General features: G+C 38.8%; 1 protein-coding gene and 1 non-coding gene across 2 annotated transcripts in view; both read left to right on the top strand.

Annotated features, from left to right (window-relative positions):
• PPP3R1 (protein phosphatase 3 regulatory subunit B, alpha) overlaps positions 1 to 23,546 on the top strand; it is a 36,420-nt gene extending 12,874 nt beyond the window's left edge. Inside the window, exons 3-7 of the mRNA XM_087952793.1 lie at positions 4,923 to 4,962; positions 9,300 to 9,476; positions 13,112 to 13,171; positions 20,921 to 21,105; positions 21,492 to 23,546. Coding sequence (XP_087808919.1) covers positions 4,923 to 4,962; positions 9,300 to 9,476; positions 13,112 to 13,171; positions 20,921 to 21,105; positions 21,492 to 21,539 — 510 coding nt within the window. The 3' untranslated portion in view covers positions 21,540 to 23,546. The remainder of the gene's footprint in view (positions 1 to 4,922; positions 4,963 to 9,299; positions 9,477 to 13,111; positions 13,172 to 20,920; positions 21,106 to 21,491) is intronic.
• Positions 15,945 to 16,051, top strand: LOC113412778 (U6 spliceosomal RNA). Its single transcript, XR_003370968.2, has one exon. It is a non-coding gene; the product is annotated as a U6 spliceosomal RNA (small nuclear RNA).
• Positions 23,547 to 25,889: the final 2,343 nt, after the last annotated feature.

Here is a 25,889-nt window from a genome sequence, read left to right on the forward strand (position 1 = left end):
GTGCCTACCTAGTCATGTGACCACCAAGCCACGCCCACTCAGCAAGCCACGTCCACCCAGTCACATGACCAGCAAGCCATGCCCACCCAGTCACATGACCAGCAAGACACACCCTCAAATTAGGCCACGCCCATAGAAATTTGAATCCCACCCCTGGGTGGGAGGCACCGAGGATGAGTTTGTAGCACCAAGGGGCGGTGGACTGAAAAAGTTTGGGAACCACTGATTTAACTGGACAGAAAAAAAAGTATGAGAATTAAAGTTCTGGTTTTAGAAATGTAATGAAGTAATCTTAGGTAATTGGATGAAGGTCATCAAAATTACAGACAGCCGAACTTCCGGTTTGAGCTTCTTCAGCGACAGACCGAAACCTCGTCTCTGCGAGGCTTCGATCCGTGCTCGCCGCTGGAGCGCCCCGAGCCGGCTGGTTTCGGGGCTAAGCCACCCCGTAGAGGTGGTGAAGAGGGGGGAAACTGCCAGCAGGGTTGAGGAGAGCTGCATCTCTCCTCCCCAGCTGGCCATTACTCCCTTTCCCGAAGGCGGTTGCAGCGGTGGTCAGAAATGGCCACCACAAAGAAGAACTCAACCGGAAAAGAATGTGCAGGAGGAAGATAAGAAGAGAAAGTTTTGGTTGACCGGGTCAAACAGCAAAAGCAACAAATAAGGTACCCTGGAATTAAAACTGTTAAAAAACAATAACATTGTTCCCTAAGAAGATTTTTAAGCTGCGAAGGAGAGAGAAAAGGGAAAAGATTTGGTTTTCTCCTTTTCCTATACTGACAGCTAAGAGACTTAAGCAAGAAATTGGAAAAAAATCCACTTTGACATCAATAGGCATTTAATGCTGAAAATAAAAAGTCAAAGGGATAATAAAGATTTCTGGATAATTAAAAGCTTTTGAAAACAGGAAAGGGGAGAAAAAGAATAAAAGGGCAGGATCTGGAAGGGAGGAGACGGCCTGGAATTAAAAAAAGAACTTACAGCAAAATCTCAACAAGACTTCCAAAAGATAAATTTTAACTGAAATATCACAACAAAAACCCCAGGAAGAGAAAGTGGAAAAAGAAATAAGAAGATATAACTTGGGACTATCTGGATTACTTGATGATTTCTGGATTCTTGGTTATTGTTTTGAATGACTAAAATCAATCGGGTGGTTGTTGAAAACTGTTTAAAATGGCTTCACTTTTAGAACTGAAAATGGAACTTAAAAAGTACAAAGAAGATGCACAAGAAGGGAGAGGTTCTTTTGGCTTCGTATTTCAGTTCTTAGAAATGGAGATTTTGAATTATGAGAAACAACAAGAAATGCCTGCAGAACAAGAAGATTGCGACAAAGAAGAAGCCATCTTTAATGAACAAGTAATCTTAGATGGGGGGGGAGGAAAGGGGGGAAAGAGAATGGAAAGTTTAAGATTGGGAAAAACAACTCCAAAAAAAAAAAAAAAAAACCAGAGTGAAAAATAAGTGTAAAATCAGAAAGCAACAGAAGAGGGAAATGCAGAAGAGAGAATTAGAAGTAGAGAGACAAGGGGGTAAAAAGGGGAGGGAGAAGATGAGAGGGAAGAAAGAAAGGAAAAGAAGTTATAAAGGACAGAAGCAAAATATAGAGAAACAGGGCCTATTTAGAGATAATGGGTGAAAACTTAATGGAAAAAGGGATTCTGCAAAGGTACATAAGATAGTATGGTTATATTAGAAGCAGAAATAATTTTAGAAAATATGCAACAATGTATGATTAAAATGTCTGATAAAATAGCTATCGTAATTCAGTGGAATGCTTGTCAATAAATAAATGTAACAAAAGGTATATTTAATGATTTATAAAACGTGAAGAGAAATAAGGGAAAAATTAATTATGGAGATTATATGTGTTTTTAAGGAAGTATGATATTTAATTGAAAAGTGTTAAAGATGTTAAGATTTTAATAACTATTAATGATAGAACTGAACTGGAATGGAATGAGGGTTTATAATTACATATATTTACGATCTTTCTTTTTTTTTTTTTTTTAAAGAATATAGTGTATATTATAAGAATGTGCCAAGCAGAATTCGATTGGAAGTTATGTATTATGTATTATATTGAAGGTCATAACCTTAAGGTATATATTGAAGTTTAAATAAGAGTTGAATGGATGTAATTAAAAGATATAAAGGTGTCATACTCCAATTTGTAACTACAGGAGAAAATTTGTTTAATGAGAAAAGATAATATGAAATTGAAACAGAACAGACAAAAGTATAAATATAATGATTTGAATTGAGATGACATAATCAAAATAAAATTGAGAAAATTAAAAGAGCGGAAAAGCTATATAGAAAATGTAAAATAGCATAAGATATGGAATAGAATACAAAAAGGAGCATGACATTGAGTTTTGTGTCTGTATAAAGAAATTCAACCCGGGACCATGCTATTTTCAAAAAAGATGTTTTACTTGTATTTTGTATGTGTGAAAACCCAAATAAAACTTTATTTTAAAAAAATTACAGACAGACATACCAGAAGAGCTGAGTTTATTGAGTTATTGAGCTCTGGTATCTATAAGTGTGAAACTATTACACTGGTTTCCATCTCTTTAAAGCAGCCATGATTTTTCCTAGGATTTGTGCTGTTCCTCATTGCAGTTAATGCCTGATTCCAGGAAGACATACTTTTGATTTACATAGTTGCAAACATATTTGTTTTTAGGTTAAATTTATTTGCCTCCTGTCTCTCTGGGGCTACTTTAGGTGGCTTACACAACGGTAAAAAGAAAGAAATGAAAAGAATGTGAACATCACTCCTGTTTGTGGTGTAAACCCTTTTTACAACTGAAATGTTAAAAAATCATACAGGTAGTCCTAGACTTACAATCAACCAATCAAACGATGCATAACGTGTACAATGAAATTGAAAATAAACTAAACAACAGTTAGTTTAGTGACTGTTCAAAGTTACAATTCACTGAAAAAAGTGACTTATGAACATTTTTCACACTTATGACCATTGCAGCACCCCCATAGTCATGTAATTTATATTTGGATGCTTGATAACTGGTTCATATTTATGACTGTTGCATTGTCCCACGGTCCAGTGATCCACTTTTGCGGCCTTCTGATAAGCAAAGTCAATGGGGGAAGCCAGATTTACTTAACAGGCATGTTACTAATTTAATAACCAGTGATTCACTCAACACATGTGGCAAGGAATGTCGTAAAATAGGACAGAACTCACTTAACAAATTTCTCAACAACATAAATTTTGGGCTCAATTGTGGTCATAAATTGAGGAATGCCTATGCTGTGTGACAAGAAAGAAAAGAAAAATAATGTAAAACACAGTATTATTTTTCAGATATGCTAATATACAGTATGCAAAGAATCTATCCATAGTCATATTTATGTCTACGCCTTACTGTGGCCTGTACTTGCACTTAAAACTGTTGCACCATCCCCACAATCACATTTGGGCACTTAACAACCAGGTCACATTTAGGACTGATTGCAGCATCTCAACAACCATAGTGATTTGTTTAATGGCCTCTGGAAAAATTGTTGTAAAAATCAGGCCAGCTCAATTTATGGCTGTAATGGCTTGTAAGAGAAATACCAATCTCAATTGTGGTCATATCCTGAGGACTATCTATAGATGAACTCTCAAAATCGCAGTTGATGTCCATGAAATAATATATACTAGAGAATAAATAAGATATAGATATCTTTCTTAGTTTATATCAAGACAGGTATTACAGTCTTTATTGTATTGCAAATACTATCTTTGGTTTGGAATTGGAAAAAGGAAATTTAAAGGAAATTTAAATATAATTGCAAGGAAACAGATGTATTGTGGTAAAAGTAAGCAACAATTAATCATTTACTTTGTTTAGAAAGAGGGAGTATGAGCCAGTATACAGGTGGGTGGAGAAAAGGAGGTAACATGGACTTCGTAGATAAAAACTGGAAGAATTAAATGGCTTCACAGTTTTTTAAAAAAAAAGTTTTAATTAATATTTATAGTGATTGGACAAAGGCAGATTCTATTTCCAAAAGATAAGAATTGTAGTTGATAGTCTTATTTCTAAAGAAGGATCAAAGTAACTTGTCAGTTTAATGCTGACACCTCTTCTGTAAGTTCTTGAGTTAACACTCAAGAAGCATGGTTGGTTTTGGAAAGAAGTGCTTGCTCAAAATGTGTCTAGTAGTTGACTTAAATGAAATGTTTCCAAAAATTATTTTACCATACTATCCAGGTTTGTCTATTCATTCTTAAGTACATAAGTGCTCCACTGCTGGATTGGACCTCTCACAGTTGCCAACCATTTATATAAGGAGGCTCACTGGTTTGCAAGATGAACTTCAGAGGCAATCCCAGTGCTGTCAAGGCTGCTAACCATTGACTCCCATGAATTGGTTCAGTCCTTTTTTGAATCAGACAAGCTGTAGCCAGCATATCTCACAATAGCGAATTCCAGGGTTTAATTATACATTGTGCAAAATAAATAAATCCTTTATTGTATTTTTTCCAGGATTCAATTACATTTTATTGTTAATAGTTTTCTACTAACTTCCAATATTTAAGAACCCTATGCACATTTTAAAAATTTTGTTGCCAATAGGCATTACATGCTGAAATAAATTGGAGCAGAATACATACATTTAGCATTTATATATTTTGTTCAATAATCCATATAGAATTTTGTATGTATTGAAAGTGTCATTTTGATCCATGTTGTGTGTAATTTATCTTAATAAATGCAAACTTTCATTGCTGATACTGGAAATATAATCAGTATGCCAATAATGCATACTTGTTAATGTGATAATTGTAACAATGTTTAAAAATAGAACGACATAATTTCAGGGAAATATTTGGTGTATTCCATTGGTTCCTTTATGCTAAACTGCTTTTCTAAACAACACTTTTTTTCTCATTTCAGGGAAACGAAGCAAGCTACCCACTGGAAATGTGTTCGCACTGTAAGTTCAACTTTACTTAGACTGTAACAAAAGTGCAGCTGTTGTTCTGAGAATACTCTTCTCAGTATGGAAGAGACTAGATCAAGTTTATAATAAAAAGGCAAAAACAGTTCTTTGCTGATTTTTTCCCTTCTCCATAGGACATAGATAAGTTGCTTCTGCTAATTGAGAATGAGCCACCATTGAATAGTATCTGTTTTTAGGATAACTGCTCAATATATTAGTAGTATTTGATTTGTACCTTCAAAGGATAAAAATCAGTGGATTAGAGGTTCTTTATGTCCCCACATTTTTGTTGGGCATGTAAATAATGTATTTGTTGGGCATGTATTTGCATTCTTTAAACTTATTTTTTGTTTATTTATTGGTATCCCATCTTAATTATTTTTATAAATAACTTAACATAATATTCTTTCCTCCTCCTAGTTTCCCTACAACAAACAACAAACCAGTGATGTGAGGTGGGCTGGGAGAGAGTGACTGACCCAAAGACATCCAGCCAGGTTTCATGCCTTAAGCAGGATTAAAATTCAGTCTCCTGGCTTCTAATGTGGTGCCTAAATCAGATGTCTCTCATTACCTGCTTTAAAACAAGGAGGAAGGGCAATTATAATTCTTGGAAGTAGTTCAACTTCAATTATAATCTAATAGTATAGTATGTGGAATTTAGCTAAAATGAATTTGTATATACAAAATCTTTATATGGTGTTCAGTTATGTTATTCTTGTATTGCAAAGCTCTACTCCTAAGTGATGTATTGCAAAGCTCTACTCCTAAGTGATGAAAGCATCTATTGAAATATTGGTTGTGAGTTGGAAAAAAAAGATGGTAGGATTTGTTACACATAAACACTGTCATTTAGTCTTTCTTCCCAAAAGGTATGCACAGGATGAAAGATTTAAATTAGTTTCAACAAGCCAATAATTCTCAGTCTCTTTGAACTTCTTTAATCCAAAAGATGTACATATTTCATTGTAATCCTGTCTTTTCAGAAGACTTGAGGTATGTACAAATCATAAATAACAATAAGACCACTCCCTTCACTATAAAGATGTCCAAAGAAAAGTACAAGGCAATAAATCTGTATTTAAAATTTATGGGTTTTGTTGCTTTCTTAAATGTTGAAATTTAAAGACACATCAGGGCCAAATATTCCATAAGAAGGAAGCCATCATGGAAAAGGTCTACCTCAAAGTCCATAATCCTCTTCTGAAAAATATAATGAAGGCTGTCACTGGACAGGCAAAGCTATGCTTGGTAAGGTGGTGTCTTATAGCCTCTTGGAACCACACCAAGTAGGACTTTATAGTGCTTTGAATCCTGGCCAGAAATCTACTGGCAACTAAGGCAGTGAGTGCAATACAAAGTAACACATTTTCTCTGTTAACTTCCTGGACATCAAATTTTCTACCAATTTAAATTTCTGCATTGTCTTAAAAAATAACTCCACATGGAGTATAGGTATGTATTCTACATGAATGCTCAGCTCACAGTTATGATATTGCAGCGAACCAAAGTAATGGGATTGCCATTTGTGACTCCTTGCAGGCTTCCCATATTCTCTCGAGGAGCCCTGCTACAAAGTATGAGGAATGCTGTGTTCTGTAGCAAGTACGAGGAATCATTTTATAAAGAATCCAAAATCATAATGAAATGAAAGTTCATGAAGGAATGAGTGAATTTAGGCATTTCATATGGTTCTGTCCAATTGATGTTTGGATTTGAGCTAATGGAAGTGACTTTATCTGTAATAAAATAAGCAAAAACATCTAGCTACTCTGGATCCCACTCAACCAAACCCTAAAAATGCTACAGATTATATTTAGATTAGATTAGATTAGAATCTGCAGATATAGCAAAGCCAATAGTTGCATTTATCACTACTGTGAAATCCCAAAATCTTCTTGAACTGTTGCTTGGTCAAACTGACTTTTCATTTACCGTATTTGCCGGCGTATAAGACGACTCTCTCCTCTCTCCCCACAAGGTCAACATCTGCGCTGCAGAGGAGAGGGCTGCAGCCGGTTCCTCCTGCTTGCTGAGTGGTGGGGAAGCCGCGCCCGCCCGTGCGAGATTTGGCAACGAGGGGCAGGAGGAGGCACGCACACCCGCGGCTCACTTTCCCAGCTCTGCCCAACCCTTATGGCTCTGGCGCGCCCTGGCGGGCAGCGAGCACCTCCCGCTGGACCCTCCGCTCATCCTGCCAGGGCCGCGCCAGAGCCATAAGGGTTGGGCAGAGCTGGGAAAGTGAGCCGCGGTGTGTGCGTGCCTCCTCCTGCCCCTCGTGCAAATGGCACACGGGCGGGCCGCGCTTCCCACCACTCAGCAAGCAGGAGGAACCGGCTGCAGCCCTCTCCTCTGCAGCGCAGATGTTGACCTTGCGGGGAGAGAGAGGGAGAGATCCTCTCGGCGAGCGCCTTCCCCCGCAGCCCTCCGCATGAAAGGAGGACCCGCCGGTAGGGGAAACCGAGCCGGAGGCGCTCCGCAGGTGCCTCCAAAGGCAGGAAGGACGGGCTGGCGGGCGCTAACCTCGCCGCTCTCCCGCGTCGGGCTAAGGATGGTGGCTGTTTCCGCTGGAGCAGCTCCCGCCTGGCCTTTCTTTGAGGTGGAAAAGGTCGCTGGGCTGAAGGGACCGGCGCGTCAGAGGCGCGCAGTGTAGGGAGGTCGGGAGGAATGGAAGAGGCCCCAGGAAATTAGCTTCCCATCGTTATTGGCTGCCCTCTCGGGCAGGGGAGGCTTTGTAAAATAATTCGCTTTACCTTGAAAGCAAAGGGAAGACGGGAGCGTCTGAAGCCAAGTGTCTCCTCAGGGCTTCGGTTGCAGGAGGAGCCCTGACTGGCCACACGTGACGACCGGCGTATAAGACTGACCCCCAGTTGGAGGCATGTTTTTAGGGCAAAAAGTCGTCTTATACGCCGGCAACACGGTATTTTATCTCCCAATACTCTTCAAAATTATTAGGGATTGATAACTGAAAAGAGGCCTTGTGGGAGCAATTTCATCCAGTCATGTTCTTCGCAGGATGAACCAGATGCATTGATAACTTTCTGCTTTATGATTAAGGGAATCCCCAAGTCCTAAGTCTTTTGATTTTTTTCTCAGTTTGCTAAACATTATATTAACAATATTGCATTCAAAAAAAATTCTAAAGAATTTTTTTCTAGTAAATTCTAATTGTACACTAGAATTAAAATTTTGTTATGTATATGATGTTCCTGAAATCATATTGGAAGAACATGCTTTCAGGATTGATAAGTATATGTTCAACAGTTAATGGATGTTTCTCTAGTGTGCTGTTCCGAGCATCCAGGCAATAATGTGATCAGACAGATTGAATCTCAGTGCATGATATTTGAAAATTGATAGTACTACTTTTAATATGATTTCAAATTTGTTTTGCACAAATGCTAATAGTCCCAGTATGGTTTTGTTTCTTTTTGCTCCCAAATTGGAATGAGACAGCACAACTTTTTCCCCTACTCCAGAAGGCTATTGTATAATTAGATGAGAACTCTTATTTTTCAGAGTTCCATATTGTCATCTTCACAGAAAGTGTTTTACTATATTATGCCCTCTTTGGGGGAGAAAAAAATGGATGTTATAAGATGCTAATATATACTTAAAAACTGTATTATGTAACCTTGTGTTCATAATCCAATGGGTACTTAATACAAAACAAAGTTTTGATCAAGATTGCTGGTGGCATAGAAAAAATGTTAACTTTGAATTGTTCTCCAATTTGCTGTATAGGTAGTCCTCAACTTATGACACATGCATGCAACCTTCTGAAAGTGCTCCATTACATCAAGAATTGACTAAAATTTACATAGCATATTTAATTATTTCCTTTGATAATTTCTTTATAGTGTTATAAATTTAATATTTGATCAACACCAGTTCAGTTTCATGAGGGGTTAAAACTAAAGATTTAAATAAACTCATTTTTGCAGGCATTGCAGCTGACCTCATCTCATTACCTCCTATTTAAAAGATAACTGACGTGGTTAGATAATTAAAAGGAGATTTGTATCTGACAGATGCTTGTAAACATAAGGCTGAAGTTAACTAAGCACTGTTAGTCCTCTGAACACTTGAGTCAGCGTATATTAGGTTATAGAGCTGTAAAGTAAAATGTGCAATGGCCCGTCCTGTAAAAGGTAATCCATTTTAATTTATTACATTTAAAAGCTGTTTGTGTATAAGAGCAGGGGGATATATACATTCTAAAATAGTCATTGTTTTTGGATCTGAACAAGAAATTGTATTAGAAGAAAGAACTATTATATATTCCATTTGGGATTTCATGTTTCTCTGTCTTCCCCATCCCCCTTTGCCAGTTGATGCAGATGAGATTAAACGATTGGGGAAGAGATTTAAGAAGCTTGATTTAGATAACTCTGGTTCTTTAAGTGTGGAAGAATTTATGTCTTTGCCTGAGTTACAACAGAATCCCTTGGTACAACGAGTAATAGATATATTTGATACTGATGGAAATGGAGAAGTAGACTTCAAAGGTAAGAAAAGTTTAATTTGTTAAACATACATATTCAAACTGTCAACTTTTACCTAATGTAATAAGATGCAGATTTTTTTTAGTTTTTCTAAATTAGTTATAAGCTTCAGTTATTCATGTTTTATGTCATAATGTAGCTTTCCAGTTAAGAAATGTTTTGTATAATGAGCTAGGAAAGATTTATAATGCTTAATAAATAGTTTCTCTGAAATATTGAAAAGCATTTAACAATTTGGTAATTGAAAATCTGTTTGGAGAAAGGAAGAAATGGTCCTGCAATTCCTTCAGTGGAAACACCGCATTTGATTCAATTTTTAAAAGTTCTAATCACCATAGGTTAACCCATCTAGAAATTAGTCTCTTGGACAGTTGTACCACAGCTGAAAACCCTACTTATCCCTGATATCATTTCAGATGGCACAGAGATTACAAAAAAAGCCATGCAAAGTTTTAATGCTGTGTTGGGTTAGTGTGAAAAGAAATGATCTTGGAGATAGTCATAATACTTCAGAATTTGAAAAATTAAAATGTATCAAAAAGTAAAATAAAAGTCTCCAGGGTGTATTTTTAGGAGCATATTTAAATAATCATCCTAAAGAAACAGGATTTTAAGCCTCCACATTCAATACTTTTTATCAGGTCTCTATGATTCCAATATATGTACTTACACGGAGCTTATTTGCAGCCCAGAAATTCCAGGCTTGGTTTTAGGTGCATCTCCATATAGCCCTAATGTGATGTGACAGTTAAAATGTTGTAATTGGGTTAGAGGGACACAAATTTTATTCCATCCCTACTATGGAAGTTCCTTGTATCACTTAGAATATTTATACAGATAATCCTCAATGACTATTCGTTTAAAAATAGTTCAGTTATGAGGGCACCAAAGAAAGTGACTTACAGCAATCCTTGTGTCCTGCAGTCACTTGTTCAAAATTCAGATACTTGGCAGCCAGCATGTATTTACAACAGTTTCAGCTTGGGGGGTTTATGTGATAGCCATTTACAATTTCTCAGTGGACTTCTGACTGGCAAAGTCAATGGGAGAAGCTGGATTTGTTTAAAACCATGTGAGTCACTTAATGAACATGACATTTGCTACACTCTAGAGTGTCTAGTCTTTGGAACACCAAGAACCCTCACAGGGCACAACTCATTTAAAAACTGTATCACTTAATGATGGAAGTTCTGATGCCAATTATGGTTGTAAATTGAACCCACAGTATTGTTGGGAGAAATTGGATGAAATGCTATATATGCCATCTTGAGCTCCTGAAAGAAAGATGCCATACATTTTTGTTGTGGCTTCCATACTTTACAAAGCATATACAAAAAGAGGAGTAGGTCAAAAAACATAGGAAGAGGGAGAAACAATATCAAAGACATACTACAACAACATCAGTTAACAATGATTGAGGCCACCAGAAGAGCAAGAGCCAGAACTCTCCCTTGATGCTCAAAGTGGTGAAAGAGGTAGTAAAGAACAAATAATTTTTTGCAGATGTTGTTGAACATAACCAGCTCATCACAATGATTCATCCCATTTGCCAGGCCCCTCTTTGGAGGCAATATTTTAGAATGGCAGATTCCAAACCTGCAAATCTCTTTGACTTTTTCAAGAACTCATCTCCTACAAATTGCATGGGAACCTTGAGCATGTTGGAACTTTCTGTTTTCACCAGAAAATCCCAAAATCTCAATCACACTGTTGGCACTGGAAGAATTGGGGCATAAATGATGTCAACCTTCATTTAGACTAAAAAATTCTTCCCCACTCAGGTTTGGTCCAGCCAAAATGAATAAGGATTTAGGCCTTCCCAATAATATTTCCAACAATTACAGTTCCTAAGGCATGCCAATCTTTTCCATCTCTGCTGGATTGTTGCTCCTTTTTCTGATGAGGATTATTCAGTCTACTTTAGGTCTTCCTTTATGCTTGGAGTTTCATTTTAGATAGATTTATGAAGGCATTTTCTGAAACTTAGTTCTCAAGCAAGCTTGCACACACCAAGATTGCCCAAATCAGGAATCTCCCTGCCTCTGTCTCAAAATCTTTGAGGTAAAACTGCCACCAGTTTTCACTGTCATCTAGGATTAATCATTGGACCTTGGAGCATCAAACTTGTTACAACAATTAGTCCTCATTTAGTGACCGCAACTGGGACTGGCAACAAATTCATTAAGTAAAGGAGTTGCTAAGAGAAACTGCAACTGCTTATGATCTTACTTCAGCTTTCTTTTGCTTTACAGCCCTGCATAGGTCATTAATGTGAGGGTTGGTCATAAAGTTACTTTTTCATCACTGTCATAACTGTGAAAGCAAAGCAGTTGCTTAAAAAAGGAGTATCTCTATTCTGATCAACTGACATAATTTTTGAGCAGATTGCAGTTCTTTAATACAGATCATAAAGTGTCCTGACTTTCCATTTCATATTTTCATCTTTCTGCCTAATTATAGTGGTTTTTCAGAACGGCACTGTTTAGGTCCTAATTCAAAGATTTCTTCTGTCAGTAATTAGACCATTATTTTATATGTCCCATAGCTGGTTTTGGTTGGCTCTAGATACTTGCGTTTAAAATGTAAATGATAGCCAATAGCCAGTTGGATGTTTGATATGGTTAAAATGCAAGGAGATTATGTTTTTGTATTCATTCCCTTTCAACCATTGCTGACTCCACAGAATCCCTTGACTCTTGAATTCTGGAGAGCCATAGGAAGATGAAAATTAAAGCATTCTGTTGCATTGTTTTAAGACCCCTTAACACTTACAGGGAGAAACAACACCAAAAACATTAATTACACCTACATCCAACTATATGACACTTTTAACAATTAAATAAGTTAGTTTTCAACTTATAGTTGAAATCAGAATACAGTTGTGATCAGAATCTTGGTTACTGAGTGAAGTAGTCATTTAGCAAGACATCACATGCCTGCAATCCTGGTATACCTGGTTATGACTATTAAATGATTTTGCAGTTGTTAAGCAGATGAAATCCCATGTAAACACCAGAGTTGCCCATGGAAGCCTCAGCTGCTCACCCAGCCATCAACCCGAGCAAAGCTGCCTAGGCCTGGAAAGCCTCATCTCCTTCCAGCCTGTCAGCAAAAACAAAGCTGCCCAGACTCAGGAAGGCTTTGCTTGAGCTGACAAACCGGGTGGGCGGTGAATCTTTTCAGGTCATAGTAGCCTTGTTTGCCTTCTGGGCCAAGTGAGCAATGAAATAGGCAGGTGAAGAAAGTTCCAGTATCCCTATGGTTGAAAGTGGAGGCGGGCTGCAAAGGATCTGAATTGTTGCATGATAATTGGTGGTTGATGTACAATGATTGTAACTTTTTGCACATGGGTCATAAGTCTCTTGGTCCACTACCATCATAATTTCAAAGAGTTGCTGAAAGAATGGTTGTAAGTCAACAATTATCTTTAAAAGCTGCATTTTCATGTGTCTTCTGAGCGTCCCAAGAACTTGTCAAATATGAAAATGTAAGTACATAATACCTAGCTCAGGGTCATAAAAACAATAAATCAAACTTACTACTTTTAAGATTGCTATGGAAGAAAATTTGAGGGTATTTTCCAAAGTTTGGGAAGTATACAATATTTTTTAACTTCTCTGTATACCTGTATTCTGTAGAATTTATAGAAGGAGTCTCCCAGTTCAGTGTCAAAGGTGACAAGGAGCAGAAGTTGAGGTGTAAGTATATTATATTTTGTTAACTACAAGCTCTATTAGAAAATTGTTTTTTCTGTTCTTTCCTCACTTAATCTTACTTTATAAGCCATTATAAATTGTAATATACCTTGGGTTAGATAACAATTGGAAGATTCATCAACATGATTTTTGTATTTCTGAGGTGAAGTAAACAGCTTTTACATAAAAATAGCTATGCTAGTACTTCTCCATCCCTCTTTTTTCCTTTTGGTACTTTGAACAGTGAGATATTTGCTAAGAAATAGTGCATAGAATTTTTTTTTAACTTCTTCCTTAGCAATAACATATAGGAGGAAATTATACAGTTCCATAGATGTAACTATTCTTGCTGAGTTTTAGCAATGAGAATTTGACAAGATATACAAAGTATGCTTTAGATGGTGCAAATTACATCATAATTTATATACATCCCATGGAAGTAGGGATTTATATAAAATAAAATGTAAAATAAAGTAGCTGTTGGTTATTTGTATAGTGATATCAGACTATGAGATTACTAACTATTATTGGTTTAGTTTTAGCAACCTAGAATTAAGAAGAAATTTCTTGACAGTGAGAGCAAATAACTAGTGGAACAGGATGCCTCCAGAAGTTGGGGGGCTCCATCACTGGAAGTTTTTAAGAAGAGATTGGGTAGCTATTTGCTCAGAACGGTGTAGGATCTCCTGCTTCTGCAGGGGTTGGACTGGAAGATCTCAAAGATCCCTTCCATCTGTTATTCTGACTGAAATTTCAAAACATCCTCTGTTGTGATATTCAAAATCATACTTCAGTTTTGGAACATACAAAGTGTTGTTTGGAACACATGAACAATCTTATTTAATTAATGACCTCACTTGCTGATTTCTACTATGTTAAGAAATATCTAGGAATTTCTCCAGATGAGCTGTTCAGAGCATCCATTGTTTGGGATGATGCTTCTGTTGCTCGTCTGATAGGCTGGGCTTTAATTGAGAGGACGCTCCTCCTACACAGGACTCCTCCCTAGCGTCCCCAGTTTTTGCTCAGCCTTCGTGGATATAGGCAGCTTAATTTCCTTTCCCTTGGCCGGAATAGCAAAGGCTTCAAAAGGAGACAACAAAAAGGTTTGCTTTTAAACTCTAAACAAATCCTTTAAGGCTTTTAGTTTCAGTGAGTCAAGCAGCTCCCTACGGCATATAACTCGAGCCGCGGAGCTCACCGTAGCTTCAGATAATGATCTCTTGCCCCCAGGACGATCAGAGGCGATAATGCCTCAGCCGCATGGATAACAACTCACATTTCTTAGCCCATACCATTACGATCTTTTCAAGCCAAGCCGCTACGATAGTGCCACCCGCGCCCGATGGGAGAAGCTCCATTTTAAAACGGTCCAAGGCTTCTTTCTCTCCCCTGGGAACACCATCTGGGGTGGGGGCATCAGCGCCCATCTGCCCCACCGTGCCTTTTTATTCAAGGAGAAACTGCAGTATCGACTCCCCACAAGGCGTGGAAGTGCTGCTGAGCCGATTTAACTCATTACGTGCCTAAAGAGATAACGGCTGGCGCCCATGCAGACTCACTAACCATGTGGTAGTGATCTTCATTTTATTTCTGGAACTGTGAGAGGCTTTTCTTTCCCCAAGCAGGGGTCTCCTTCTTGGAACCCGGGGGGAAATCACCCTAATATATATATGTGTGTGTGTGTGTGTGTGTGTGTGTACTGCTCTGGCCAACAACAGAGTGCTCCTTCTGATTGGAATTCCCTATAACTCCAGTCACTAAGCAGGACAGAGCATCCTTACCCTCAGGTATCTCTCCACAGGAGATTCTGTAGTTTCAGATATACTCCCGCAAGGTATATAGAAGAAGCAAGGGCTATTGATCAGGTGGAGCCAGAGGACTCAGACTTCTGCTCAAATTCTAGTCAGATTCGCATTGGCTTACAATAAGAGGTGATGGTTGATGCTACATCTTGACGACTAAAACAACGCCAGCATCATTTTGTTTATAAGAATTCCATGGCATTATCTGTTGAGAGGCCACTTCCCCTCACAAGGATCTCTCCGTGAGGGTCCAGGGGACACTTATGCCGATTGCGGACCTCTTTCTGAGGTTGACTATCGGGCTTCCTTTTTAAGTTGGCAGCCCTCATAGAATATAGCAGCACAGTAACAGCGAGCGCCAAGGCCTGTGTCCGCCTGGGCAGGAAGCTGTTGAGGGCCAGTGACTGCAGGATCACCCAATTGCAATACAGGTCCTGAAAGGTGTTCTCTATTTGGCTTCACAATTTGATTCCATATTCAGTCATCTAATTATGAGTTTGGTAACAGCACAACAATTTATGTTAGTAGCTGTACACAGATATAACAAAATATTATCAATAATATAATATTAATGATATCAATATTATTATGAATAATAACATAATAACAAATTGAATTTACCAAAAAAATGAGGGGAGCAAATATCAAGAGAATTCCCTGCCTCTGTATACATCAGGCCTCTGGACCAGTCAACGGTCCATTAATATCGCATACACATATAGATATATAGATATAGATATCTCACCTCATGGGCTTTAGGTCAGAATCTTCAAGGGCAACCAAAAATCCCCCCAGAGGACAATAAACCAACTCAAAGTAGGTCAAAACGTCCTAGAGAGACCTCTAAGGCAACAAAGGATGCCAAGAGATGCCAAAATGCGTTAGATAAGCATATTTTTAAAAAAATGCATGAGGGAGGTTGAACAGAAGTCTCAGTCCTCTTCCCCAGCCAGGCTGGTCCCAGTTCCAGAGTGCTTGCTTCAGCAGCACATATACTAAAATTGGAATGATACAGAGAAGATTAGCATGGCCCCTGCACAAGGATGACATGCAAATTTCTGAAGTGTTCCATATTTCACCTTGCCTCCATCCCTGGATCTCTCAACGCCATCCAGGAGAGCCTCAGAGGGACCGGTTCAACCCAGGCCTTCAGCAACGCTACTTGCCTGACAGACAATTGTGGGACCACGCCAGAGTTCCTCCTCCCAGAGGATATCCCTGACAAATTGAAGGCCTGGAGGGATATGAAGACTTGAAGAGGCATTGCAGCTGGGGTACAGTAGAAGTTGATGGCTAGGCAGCCTCCACAATCTTACCTCGGTTCTCACTCGATTTAGTTACTATGCAGAACGGACCTTCATTACCATCAGTTACCTCCTTCAGGGGAGTATTATATAATCCAGTTACACATTCACAGGATGAGGGAGAACTAGAGACCAGATGGAACAGGTTGAGGAAGAGTCTATTCACGACAGTGACCAAAATCTGTCAGAGGCGGATCCCCTAAAAAAGGGGGGCATGTCAGATATTGAAGGCATTAAGCCAGACCACCAACCTTCAGGTCTGTTTTGCCCTCAGACTTTCTTCAAGTCTGTTGCTTCAAAAAACAAAAAACTACTGCCTGCCTTGATATTCCATTCCCCTCGGCCCAACAATCGTTACTGTAAGGGGGGTCAGACGATTTAATCTTTTCCCAACCAATAATGTAAGAGGAAGTCATAACTGTCCCACAGAGGTTCTTGGACCTTGTCCAGAAACAAGGGGTCTCTTCAGTGGCGTATACCCCTCTTACAGAATATGATAGAAAAATTTTAATTTGGTTTTCTGATTCTGCTAAATTTCTCATCACCACGATAGTAGATAAAACAATAATGGCAATTATCCTCCTCCTCTGCAATTCCAATGGAAGCAGAAGAGGCTGTCAAGTTAAAGGATATACAGGGTCGAGTTGTCTCCATGTAGGGCATGTCGATCTGATGTGGGGGCCATAAGAGCGGAGTCAGCCACATCCCCCCCCCCTTTTTTTTACTAGATCGCCTCTCAGGTAGCTCCGCCATCTGAGGGAGATTATCTCAAATTCCAGTATCAGGGCACACAAGGACACCGCAAAACTCTATTAAATTATCTGCTCGAGCTAGGGCATCTCAGATCTCTCCTCGCCTTCTGCTATGGCTCAGACATTGGCAAGCAGATATCACACAACTAATGGAAGCTTGCTTCCTCCCCAATATAGGGAGATAATTTGGTTGGTGGTGCCCCTGACCTCTCTCTGATAGAGACTAGAAGCAGAAAATAAGTTCCTCTCTTTTCATAGACCCCAAAATAGTCCTTCCCATCTTTTTGGAGGGTTCCTTCGTTCCCTCTACCAGGGACTTTTTCTCTCTAGACTCCAGGGACCGTCTGGACGCATGAATCACCAACAGTTGGATAGTTTCCGATCTGAAGATAGATACTGAAGTGGAGGGCAGACCAAAAGAATCTCTTGAGGAACATGAAATAGAGGTCTCCGAGGCACAACATAGGTCTCACGACTGTGCCCCTATTGGTGGGAGGCTCAAGCCTTTCACGGACAGATGGGATGCCTCTACCTCTGTTTCCTGGGTTAGAGATATTAGAAGATCAGGCCTGGCTATAGAATTTCCATCCTCTCCCCGGAACCTTTGCATTACTTGCCCTCTCTCGGGGGATCCTGTTAAAGGGAGCATGATGGAGACAGCTATTGTTCATTTATTGGAGATCCAGGCAACCGACCTGTGGCACCGGATCAGCAGGGGCAATTATAGTTTTAAAATGACCTAATCGGTCCCTAGTTTATAGGAGGCTTAAGATGAGTATACTGAACTCCATATTTCTGAGCTTCAGAAGGGGCGGCTTTCTACATTCCATTGACTTAATGGAGGCCCTTCCCCACATTCCAATTAGATCTTCACATAGCAAACTTCTTAGTTTTTGTTATAATACTCAGCGTTTTGAATACGTTGCACTGTCCTTTGGGTTGTCATCTGCCCAAGGTTCTTACGAAGGTTCTGATGGCTCTGGCTGTCCATCTCAGGGGAACACCTGTTAGACGACGGTGTTATTTAAATGACATTTCATTATTATCTTGTTCATATAAACAGGCAAAGGGGCGGCCTTAGCATCGGTCATCACTAGGAGAGACTTGCAGTCCATTTCTCATCAACCATGCATATGCAAGTTTCTTGTGCGGGGCTACAATCTTATCACCTCCTGTAGTGCATTGATATCACACGTGGGACCTTAACAAGGTCTTTACCGCACTCAAGAAAACTCCCTTTGAGCCCATGTAGACCATGAGTCTCCATTCCTAACGTACAAGGTGATTCTCTTGGTTGCCATTACATCGGCCAGTTACATCTTGGATCTAGTAGTCTTGTCAGTTAGACAAGAGCTCTGTATTTTTCACACAGACAAAGTGGTCCTTAGTCCAGATCCATCTTTCACCCATAGATAATTTTGGGTTTCCACAGACCATAGGAACTGATACTCCCATACGTTTGTCTGAAACCAACATAAAATCTGGCACGACAATGCCACAATCTAGATGTAAGGTGAGCTTTCTGCATATATTTCAACCGCACGATGTGTGTTAGGAAACGAAGGTTCTCTTGGTTTCTTTTCAACCACCCACCATTGGGTGCAAGACCTCTTCCTCAATGACCAGTAAGTGGCTGAGAGCACAATTCCCAAGTCCTATGAGACACAGTCTCTTCCTGTACCCAGGGGCATCACTGCTCATTCGACCTGGAGCGCTGCGATGTTGACAACATGGTCCACAAGTGCTAATAGAGGAAATTTACAAGGTGACAACATGGGCCTCACCATCGCCTTTTATTTAGAAACTATTAGAATGATGTCTTTGCCTCTACAGAGGCTGCCTTTGACAGGAGAGTGTTACAAAGGGTCCACAGGGACCAAGAAAAAGGGGAATCCGAACCAGACGGAATCCCTCCCGTAGGACACTCCAAGCTTTGGTATGTCCCAAACAATGGATGCTCTGAACAGCTCATCTGGAGAAGGGGCATTGGTACTTACCTGACACGCCCTTTCTCTGTGAGCTGTGAAGAGCATCCATCCCCACCCTTATTCGTCTCGTGGGATGCTATTCCAGCCAAGTATTAGAAAGGGTGAAGGAGAAGAAATATTTCATCACTTCGACTTTGCCAAAACTGGGGATGCTAGGGAGGAGTCCCGTGGAGGAGGAGGAGCGTCCTCTGAAAGCCCAGCCTATCAGACGAGCAACAAAAGCATCATCCCAAACAATGGATGCTCTTCACAGCTCACAGAAAAAGGGTATGTCAGGTAAGTACCAACACCCCATTTAAGCTGCTAATTCCCTAAGCTATTCCTAAGAACGGGTCCCTAAGTGGCCCACTGTTGAGCCGTGGCCTATTTGGAACCGGGACACACGAGCAGTGGGCCAGCATGCATCCACGCAGCTCAATTCAGGCAAGTGGCAGGCAACGTATGGCCCGGTTCCCCCCACCCCCCAACCCGGCCACCAAGCCACAAAGGTTGGGGACTGCTGCTGAATCACACATGACCACACATGGCATATCTGCACAGGTAGTTTTATCACAGTAGCAATAGCAGTTAGACTTATATATCACTCTACAGCAGGGGTTGCCAACCTTTTGGACCTCAGGGACCAGAAACTCATAATTTTAGATCCCAGGGACCACTAACCAGTTCTGTGGGTGTGGCCTAATTTGTGGGTGTGGCTTGGTCATGTGACTGGCTGGGCATGGCTTGTATGTAAATATAAACATTTATATAAATATTGAATTTTTTATAAAAGGGAGCAACTTTTACCCAAAACCAGGCAAAGCAGGCAGATTGAGTTGCTCACAGAATCACCGATTCATTCAGAGATCTATCTATCTGCCTTTGGCTAGCTCAATTTGTCACATAAAATTTGCTTGCAAGCAAACTCACAAAATTAACTCACAACACACCATGCATGTAAATATTGAATTTTTTATTTAAAAAAGAGCAACTTTTACCCAAAATCAGGCAAAGCAGGCAGATTGAGTTGCTCACAAAATCATTCAGTGATCTATCTGCCATCGGCTTGCTCAGTCTCTCAAATTTGTTTGCCGTGAGCCTGCACTGAATTCGCTTGCAAGCAAACTTTCAGTCCTAAGGGAGGTTTGGCTGAGCCGAAGATCTAAAAACTAGCTAGAAAGCAAGAAATCCAACCATTTCCTGCTTCCTAGCTAATCTAAATCTCCGGGCACAAGAGAACAGATGATGGTCGGAAGAAGGAAAAATAGCAATTTAGCAGGCAAGTTTACCGGATAAGGAGTGGGCGGGGAGGGTTGCTGTGGGCCATGTGGGCGGCACAGCCTTGTGTTTCTAGGCAGCATGGATTAATTGTTTTGTGGGGGTGCTCTGGGGATGAGATTTCTCTGCGGCCCACCAAAGTTTTCTCTTACAACCCTCTCTAAGCGATTTACAGAGTCAGCATATGGCCCCCAACAATTTGGTCCTCATTTTACCCACCTCAGAAGGATGGAAGGCTGAGTCAACCTTGAGCCAGTAGTTCTATTGCAGGTAGTAGTCAGAATGGACGAAGAGTTGAGTATGAAAGAATGGGAAAACAGGCTTGACAAGGTGTTATAAATAGAAAACCCTTTTCTACCCAAGTTTGTCACAGATAATTGATAGGACCAAAAAAGCAAAAATGACCCAGATTTCAGTTAAGATTTCTTTCATGCTATGATAAGTATTGAATTTTGAAAAACATAAGAATTTCCAAGGCTGAGTTATACTGATTCACTAAGGCAAAATCTCTTTAGAAACTTTTTCCAAGTTCTCTTAGTAGCTGAATTGAATTGCTTCTGTTAAAATAAACATTCAAAAGCCATATCCTCAGCTTTCCCAGTCTCTTAAAAAGTCTTATTCAGAACTGTATTTTTTCCCTTGATAGTTGCCTTTCGCATCTATGACATGGACAAAGATGGTTATATTTCCAATGGGGAGCTTTTCCAGGTTTTGAAAATGATGGTTGGGAACAATCTCAAAGATACCCAGTTGCAGCAAATTGTAGACAAAACCATAATAAATGCAGATAAAGATGGTGATGGAAGAATATCCTTTGAAGAGTTCTGTGCTGTAAGTGTATTTTTCCCTATCATTGCAGTTAGTATTTTCAGATATCCAGTAGTTTATTCAGCAACGAATGTTACTGCTATGTCACCTTTATTTGGCATGTGCACTTATATGTGTCATTATAAGGTGTGTGCTTCATAACGATTATGCATATAAGTATTCTAAAACATTTTTTTCAACACCCACCCATCCCCAGTTCAAAATAAGGAGGTTGATTAGGAAGAATTGAAAGAAACCCAGGACTATAGTTCCTTTTTCCCTATTATATAATTGGATTCTAGGCCAATTACATCAATTGTATCTAACACTTATGCTACTCATTTATTATTATTTTAAATCTGATTATTCATGTCTTTTTAATTCTCACAGTATTTTTATTAATATTTCAGGTTGTAGGAGGCCTAGATATTCACAAAAAGATGGTGGTAGATGTGTGACTCTTTATGATACTACCCAACACTTTTGCTTTCTTCTCCATCTCTGAAGATCTGCTCAAGACGTCCAGCAATGCTCTCTGTGTATTTAAATGGAAGTATTTTTCTCTGTGAAACCACATTTTCCAACATGAGCCTCATGAAGCCAACTAAGTGTTGTTGAACTTTCATTCTCTCAATAACGCAAGTGTAGCACTTTAAAAGTCTGAAGGACAGCAAAATGGAAAGAGCATATCAGTGTGGTGGAGAAAGGGAAGGGGGTTGGCTTTTTAATTTATTTTTCTCAACTTTTATAACAAGAAAATATCTATCTATATATATGTGTGTGTGTATTTATATATAGATATATATATGTTGTGCTTTCTATTTAGTAGTTAGGCAAGCTTTAATTTAATATACTTGATTTAGGCATAAAATTAGAGTACAAAAGTGCCAAGCAGATTATTATATAGTACAACACATATAAATATACATCTTTACTTTTATGTCACACAGATATACACGTACAGGCAGATATACTTTAGAAGAATATAATGTTTTAATGGATGTTAGGTCAACTTTTTCCTGTGACTGTTTCAGATGTTTATATATTGACTGGCTGAAATAGCATCATTTCCTGTTAATTTATCTTAATTACATTTTTGTATGACAGGAATATAGATTAGTTTGTGTATATATGTACACTATTTAATAGTATGTGCATGTATGTGTACGTACACATACTATTTATGGGTATTAAAATAGTGAGGCATGTTATAAAAATTTAATTGCCAAGAACTAGGTTGTATATGCAAAAATATGCTTATGATCATTTCATTTTTTCACTTAACACAACTACATAAAATAAACTTAGTAAACATTGGCTCTTGCCATTTAGATAAAACAGTTGTAAACATACTTGTTTTTCAGTACTAATCTTAATACAAAAGAATTTAGGAATCATTTCCTAGGATACCTCGTGCAGTGAGATTACAAACCTCTCATGCCATTAAAATATTTTCCAACTATATAGTTTCTCTAAAGCATTTAATATACTAATTTAAGTTGCATAAAACCTGGTAATATTTTATATATGTGTATATAGGTTTATTACAGGAGAAACATTAACCTCTGCCATAGGAAAAGGGGTAAGGTTCACATTTTCTTTTTTTTTTTAACCTGATCTTCAGTTGGAGAGTTCTTTTTTCTAAATTTGTTTTTATCATGACTTGTATTGACAGTAACTTTATGTATGTGTGATATAAAAGTAGCAAGGCATGTTATACAACTTTATATCATTCTTTTTCTGCAATGGTACTATTGGCTAGAAGAAATTTGTTAGATTTTTAGGATAGCACGCCCTTTTCTCTAGCAATTTTTGCTATTTAAAATGTTTTATAATCCGCAGTGGAAAGGCAGGTTGTTCCAAACTTAAAATCGATTGCCTCCCAGCCAGCCATAGCTGTTCCTTCGATTGAGTGCTGCACATTATGGGCTCTGTGAGAAATCCAGGTGCTTGGTGTCCTTGCATGACATGAAGTTTTGCATGTAGATCGATTTGAAATGTTCCGCTTGTTTACATGATTTGCATAATTTAAAAAAGATGTTGCCAAACTTTTGGTAAATGTTAAAACAGAAAAATCTCCACTACATGTATCTTTCTTCCTTTGGATCAGTATGTGGATTATAATCCCAGCCAGTGGTTGTATTTGTTCCATTGTCAACTGCCATGTGCTCTGCTTCAGGGGGAACTAGTCTTTTGTGAATTTTTTTGTACATAAATATTTGTTACAAATATTTTAGCAATTGCTTTTTATTTCTTAATTGCTTGGGCATATCCTTCCTGGCATAATAGAAAATAGTGCTAATGTTACTTTCGTACTGGGGGAATGAGCTTTTTTAGGTTGTGCGCAAAAAAAAAAAGGGTTATGTTGAATGTTTAGATTTTTCCTCTGCATGCTAATACCATACATTGTTGGAACTATAGGAACCTTCATAATGTATGAATAAAAATAAACTATTTGAACTTTACTGCATGGTGTTAAAGTTTCAGTTGAAAAAAAATATTCTGAATTTCAGATCTGATTGTACTAAAATTATTTGATGCTTTTATGTATAATTAAATACCTGTAACAATATTTGCCCATTTTTCTCAGTGACAGTTCATTTAACATCAAGTAACATCAGATTCAAAGTTTATAAGGATAACCAGTTCCCAAAGTAAATTTTCTTTTGTGGACATGTTAATTATCCTGTATTAGTGAATAGGAACAGTAAGTTTAGGACACATTAAACTGTAATTTTATGGAAATTTTTGGCACCATTATGGGGAGAATTGGCCAGTTTTATTCTTAGTTCCATGGTAACACCAATTTTATTTTAAGTATAGCATTTTTTCTAATTTTGCAATCTTGACTCATTGCACATATAAGAGAAAGTTCCACCTGAAAGATATCATTTACTGTAAACATCAGGGAATAATGAATTCAGGATTGAATATATGTACTTGTCTATGCCTATTTCAGCACAGAATCTTAGGATTTTTAAAAACAATATTAAGAGCCTCATATATACAGGTGAAACTCGAAAAATTAGAATATTGTGCAAAAGTTCATTTATTTCAGTAATGCAACTTAAAAGGTGAAACTAATATATGAGATAGACTCATTACATGCAAAGCAAGATAGTTCAAGCCGTGATTTGTCATAATTGTGATTATTATGGCTTACAGCTCATGAAAACCCCAAATCCACAATCTCAGACCTCTGAAAAGTATAAGCATGCATATGTACTCAGTACTTGATTTGGGCCCCTTTTGCAGCAATTACTGTTTCAATGCGGCATGTTATGGAAGATATCAGCCTGTGGCACTGCTGAGGTGTTATGGAAGACCAGGATGCTTCAATAGTGGCATTCAGCTCTTCTGCATTGTTCGGTCTCATGTCTCTCATCTTTCTCTTGGCAATGCCCCATAGATTCTCTATGGGGTGCAGGTCAGGCGAGTTTGCTGGCCAATCAAGCACAGTAATCCCATAGTCATTGAACCAGGTTTTGGTGCTTTTGGCAGTGTGGGCAGGTGCCAAGTCCTGCTGGAAAATGAAGTCAGCATCCCCATACAGCTTGTCTGTGGAAGGAAGCATGAAGTGCTCCAAAATCTCCTGATAGATGGCAGCATTGACCCTGGACTTAATGAAGCACAGTGGACCAACACCAGATGATGACATGGCTCCCCAAATCAACACAGACTGTGAAAACTTCACACTGGACTTCAAGCACCTTGCAGTGTGTGCCTCTCCATTCTTCCTCCAGACTCTGGGTCCTTGGTTTCCAAATGAGATGCAAAAGTTGCTCTCATCAGAAAAGAGGACTTTGGACCACTGAGTAACAGACCAGTTCTGTTTTTCTTTAGTCCAGGTAAGATGCTTCTTATGTTGTTGGTTGTTCAGGAGTGGCTTGACAAGAGGAATACGACATTTAAAGCCCATGTCCAGGATCCGTCTGTGTGTGGTGGCTCTTGATGCACTGACTCCAGCCTCAGTCCACTCCTTGTGAAAGTCCCCCCAACACTTTTGAATGGCCTTTTCCTGACAATCCTCTCCAGGCTGCAGTCATCCCTGCTGCTTGTGCACCTTTCTCTTCCACACTTTTCCCTTCCACATAACTTTCTATTAATGTGCTTTGATACAGCACTTTGGGAACACCCAACTTCTTTTGCAATTACCTTTTGAGGCTTTCCTTCCTTATGGAGGGTGTCAATGATGGTTTTCTGCACAATTGTCAGGTCAGCAGTCTTTCCCATGATTGTGATTCCTACTGAACCAGACAGAGACCATTTAAAGGCTGCAGGTGTTATGGCTTAATTAGCTGATTAGAGTGGGACACTTTGAGCTAATATTGAACCTTTTCACAATATTCTAATTTTCTGAGATTATGGATTTGGGGTTTTCATGAGCTGTAAGCCATAATCATCTCAATTATAGCACATCACGGCTTGAACTATCCTGCTTTGCATGTAATGAGTCTATCTCATATATTAGGTTCACCTTTTAAGCTGCATTACTGAAATAAATAAACTTTTGCACGATATTCTAATTTTTCGAGTTTCACCTGTAATTTAAGAGTCCCCTTAAATCTGAAAAGTGGGCTTTTCCTGTATTATTTCTGAAGCTATTACAAAACATGGGGGGGGGGGGGCTGTAACTAAGAACTGGCACCATACATATAATATATAAGTCAAATACTCAACAGTCTGATTTACAAATTGGCATTAAACTTGAATAATTTATTGGGAATTTACATAGTTTAAGGACTGGTTGGTGGTACTAAAATTAAAAATTTACTATAAAAGGATCTTTAGTTTGCTATTAGCAAGTC

Source organism: Notechis scutatus, chromosome 1 (genome assembly GCF_049901735.1).
Source record: "Notechis scutatus isolate UNSWTSFEM ecotype Mainland chromosome 1, rNotScu1.2, whole genome shotgun sequence".
Taxonomy (NCBI): Eukaryota; Metazoa; Chordata; class Lepidosauria; order Squamata; family Elapidae; genus Notechis; species Notechis scutatus.